This window comes from Nycticebus coucang, chromosome 18, assembly GCF_027406575.1.
Source record: "Nycticebus coucang isolate mNycCou1 chromosome 18, mNycCou1.pri, whole genome shotgun sequence".
Lineage (NCBI taxonomy): Eukaryota > Metazoa > Chordata > Mammalia > Primates > Lorisidae > Nycticebus > Nycticebus coucang.
This window is the reverse complement of record NC_069797.1, coordinates 23,266,169-23,270,972: the sequence shown is the minus strand read 5'-3', so window position 1 is coordinate 23,270,972 and position 4,804 is coordinate 23,266,169. Positions and strand designations below refer to the sequence as shown.

At 39.8% G+C, this 4,804-nt stretch overlaps 1 protein-coding gene across 1 annotated transcript; it reads left to right on the top strand.

The window, feature by feature from the left end:
• The first annotated feature begins 3,570 nt into the window (after positions 1-3,570).
• LOC128570346 (jupiter microtubule associated homolog 1-like) lies at positions 3,571-4,248 on the top strand. Its single transcript, XM_053569356.1, has one exon. The coding sequence runs from the start codon at positions 3,661-3,663 to the stop codon at positions 4,123-4,125; it is 465 nt and encodes a 154-aa protein (XP_053425331.1). The 5' UTR covers positions 3,571-3,660; the 3' UTR covers positions 4,126-4,248.
• Positions 4,249-4,804: the final 556 nt, after the last annotated feature.

Sequence of the window (4,804 nt, the reverse complement as noted above, 5' to 3'; positions counted from 1 at the left end):
TATACCCTGCTTATAATGTATGAGCATGCTAAAAGAAACTCCCACCAGTGTTGTGACAGTTTATAAATGCTGTAGTGGCTCCCAGAAGTTACCCTATATAGTTCAGGAAGAGGAGAAACCTCCAATTCTTAGAACTTCCCACCCCTTTCTCAGAAATTTTATGAATAATCCTGCCTCTGCTTAAACATAAAACTAAATACAAGGTACAGTGGAGCCCCGTAGTTGCCCACCCCCTACACCGACCACCTAAGTTGACCACTGTGTGTTGCCCACTTTGTTATAGCCCCTTGGGTGGTCAACTTACAGAGGTTCGACTGTATTTCAGACCTTGGAAACTCATTAAGTACTACTCTGTTTTGCTCTGAGAGATAGCTGCTACCCTGTCTGTAGAATAGACTCCTTTTTTCTTTTCTTACTTCAATAAGTTTGCTTTTGCTTCACTTCATCAGCTCACTCTTGAATTCTTTCCTACAGGAAGCCAAGAACCCACTTGGGCTTCAGGCTGGGTTCTGTATTTGAGGTCCACTATCTCGTATCATCTTTCCTGGAACCCAGTGTGGGGTAAAGAGAGGTCCTCATCCAGACCCAAATTAAGACTGTCTGGCACCATTTGGACCTGATGGACAGGTGAGTCTCTCCTTGTCAAATCTGATTGTTGCACTGTGAATGGTTAATATATTGACATCCCCTCTTTTTCTCATGGGCTTTGTGATCTTTTAACCTCTTTCATTCCCTAGTAACTGAATCATCCATGCTTATGCTTATTTTGTTGTTGCATTTATAATCTTTGGTTTTGGCCATTGGACAACTGCGTCTGTTTTATGTCAGGCAAGGTACTTCCCTTGTTTAATTTAAACTCCATTCTCTTCACCCTGACCCAGTCACCCTCATCCCTTCCTTAGACTTCCCCTTCAGATCTTATGTTCTTTTGTTGGTCAGGAGGTTTCTAATTGTGTTGTGTGGCTGTAGGTTGCCAGAGCCACATTGTTCTGTGACCCTAATTTGTGTTAGGTTGAGTGCCTTTGGAAATTACTGGCAGCCATCATTCCCCCAGATGTTCTGGGTGTCCTTAGCAAGCTACCTCCAGATGCTCCAGGGTTTTCAGCTTTTAATGTCGGAACTCTTTTTTTTTTTTTTTTTTTTTGAGATACAGTCTCAAGCTGTCACCCTGGATAGAGTGCCGTGGCATCATAGCTCACAGCAACCTCCAACTCTTGAGCTCAAACAATCCTCTTGCCTCAGTTTTTCTATTTTTCGTAGAGACAGGGTCTCACTTTTTGCTCAGGCTGGTCTTGAACTCCTGAGCTCAAGCAATCCACCTGCCTCAGCCTCCCAAAGTGTTAGGATTACAGGTTTGAGCCACCAGGCCCAACTCAGGAACTCTTATTGTTACTCAATTCCTGGGTGCTATAGATTAATCAGCATTAGTGGCCAGTCCCAGGTGTGTTTCCCCTGTATCTGCCACTATAGAGTTAAAATGTAGAGTCTATTAAAGTTCTCTATCTATTTTCTTTTCTGCCTATTTTAAAATGGCATCACTAAGTTAGCAATGGTGAGACAAAACTTATCTTCTATGGTATCACTAATGTGAGATTACTTGGAACTCTCAGTTCTAGCTTAAATGTGAACATTAAAAACTTGGCTCGGTGCCTGTGGCTCAAGTGGCTAAGGCATCAGCCACATACACCTGAGCTGCCGGGTTTGAATCCAGCCCAGGCCTGCCAAACAACAATGACGGCTGCAACCAAAAAATGGCCAGGCATGGTGGCAGGCACCTGTGGTCCCAGCTACTTGGGAGGCAGAGGCAGAAGAATTGCTTGAGCCCAGGTGTTGGAGGTTGCCGTGAGCTATGATGACATGGTACTCTACCCAACGCACAGCTTGAGGCTCTGTCTCAAAAAAACAAACAAAAAAAAAAAACAAAATACAACAACTCATATGAGGCTGAGTTCTTTTCTTTCTTTGGGAAAGAAAGAACTTCTTCTTTCTTTCTTTGGGATGCCAAGTCATTTTCTCCCTCCTTTTCTCTCCATCCCCCATCTTCCCTCTCTCTCTGCTCTCCGCTCTCTTCTCTCTTTCTCATCTCTTCCCCCACTTTCTTCCCTTTTTCTAATATAAAATAAACTTATACTTTTATATTCTAAAACAAAAAACTCATATGAAACTGGAAAAAAAAAGATGAAAAAGACTTTTTTAAAAACTCAAACTGCCATGGAAGCTGCTTTACCCAAGTTTGGCCCTTAGTTTTCATTATATTATCTACTGGGACAACTAAAGTTTGGCCATGTGAAGAAGTTCCAACTTTGTCAGAAACAATTTGGATCCAACCATCTTTTGCACACTAATGAGTTTATTTTGTTATCTTGTGGCTGGAATTCAGAGGAAAAACTATTCATATTTTTGTGTGCATATATGTATATAAGTATAAATTTGTGTTTCTTTGTATATAAATGTATTACATTATATGTTGTGTCTACATGGTACCAATTGGCTTATAAAGATATGCTCATAAATTAAGTAAATAAGTCTAAAAATTTTTTAAATTCACATGAAGTTAATTCATTTTTAATAAACTGAGTTATTAAAAATATTATTAGTAACATAAAAATAATGTCTTCAAATTGTCAGCAAACATTTTTGCCTAGGTTTACTAGTAATTTTTATGCTTTTAAGGTGTTAAAGTTTGATACAAAGGTTATAAAAGTATAAGCCAGCAAAAACACAGTAATATGTGTTTATGTCATTTTTGATAAGTAATATTAATTTAATATTGTTGGTTTAATGACAATAGCTAAATCTTCTGAGTTACTGGCAAAAATACACATCTGTTTAACTTTAAGGTTTTTACTTAGATGAGTATCTATGATTTATAGGGTAAAAAATGACTAACAATAACTTAAAATGACCACGGAATCCTTTTTTTTGAGACAGAATCTTACTTTGTCACCTTCAGTAGAGTGCTGTATAGCTCACAGCAACCTCAAATTCTTGGGCTCAAGTGATCCTCTTGCCTCATTTTTTCCTTTTTAGTAGAGACAAGGTCCCACTCTTGCTCAAGCTGGTCTCGAACTCCTGAGCTCAGGTGATCCACAACCTTGGCCTCTCAGAGTGCTAGGTTTATAAGCATGAGCCACTGCACCCCTCCAGACCTCTAAAATCTAAACAATCTGCTAAAATAAATAACTTAGGTAATTATAAATGAGATAAATGCTTGTGACAGACAACTCAAGATTTCTTACTTCATAAGAAATAAATAGTTAAGGCCAGGCAGAGGCAGGTGGATTGCTTGAGTTCATGAGTTCCATACCAGCCTGAGCAAAAGTGAGACCCCATCTCTACTAAAAAAAAAAAAAAAAAAGAAAGAAAGAAAGAAAGAAGAAGGAAAACTGAAGCAAGAAGATCACTTGAGCTGGAGGTTTGAGTTTGAGGTTGCTGTGAGCTATGATGTTACAGCACTCTACCAAGGGCAACAAAGTATGGAACTCTGTTGAAAAAAAAAGAAAGAAAGAAATAGTTAAAATTTTCTGGTCAATATATGTGCTTCTGTATGGGTGGAGGCTCCTGCAGCGGTGGTTGCTGGGGTGGTTTGGGTCTTTCTTAAGCTCCTCTAGTCCGACCTTTTCAGCATTTGGCTCCTGCACCAGCTCACCTCTTGGTGCCATGACCACCACCACCACCTTCTCTGGTGTCAACCCCAACAGCAGAAACAGCTCCCGGGTTTTGCGGCCTCCAGGTGGTGGATCCAACTTTTTGTTAGGCTTTGATGAACCAACAGAACAACCTGTGAGGAAAAACAAGATGGCCTCTGACATCTTTGGGACACCTGAAGAAAACTCTCCTTTTTGGGCCAAGTTGGCAGGTGCCAAGTCCAGCGGCGGCAGAGAAGATTTAGAGTTATCTGGATCCCAGAGAAGGAACTCTTCTGAAGCAAACTCTGGAGACTTCTTAGATCTGAAGGGAGAAGGAGACATTCATGAAAATGTGGACACAGACTTGCAAGCCAACCTGGAGCGCAGTGAAGGGAAGCCTGTGCCTGCTGCCCCTGTTCCCAGCCCGGTGGCCCCTGCCCTGGTGCCATCCAGAAGAAATCCCCCTGGGGGCAAGTCCAGCCTCATCTTGGGTTAACTGAGACTGTCCTTCCTGAACTCTGTCATTTTGTTTGTTTGTTTTCTCCATGCTTGTGAACTGCACAACTTGAGCCTGACTGTACCTCTTTCAGATTTGTTTCATTAAAAAAAGAAGCACTTTATGTACAAAAAAAAAAATATATATATATATATATGTATATACACACACACACATATACATGTGCTTCTGTATATAAGGGGTGCCAAAAGTAAGTTTTTTGGAAAAAAATTTATAAGGACATGAAATATGTTATTTATTAAGAAGGAAAGAATAATTTTCCAATTCAAAAGTTATTTAAAGGTAGATTCAAAACATAGAGTTTGACAAATTAAGCAAGTTAAAAAGGAACCAGTAGATAAGAGAGAAGGATGCAAAGAAAGTTAGGGTATAAAGTTGTATTTTTGGATAAAGAAGGTTAAAAAAAGAAAAGAATATAAAGAAATGATCTGATATGGTAAAATTTTGTCCTAAAAAGCTAGTTATTTAACAAATTCAGAATTCTGGGAAGACAGCTGACTGGTAGCAAGCCTTGGCAGAGGCTCCTGAGCAGAGGAAGAAAAACTGGATGGAATCAGACTCTATGAAGCCAAAAGTGGGGAGCTGAGCCAAAAAAGAAGTTCTGCAAGCTGTAACTCCAAGGAAGAGCATTCAAGAAAGCAAATTACAGGTAAAAAGT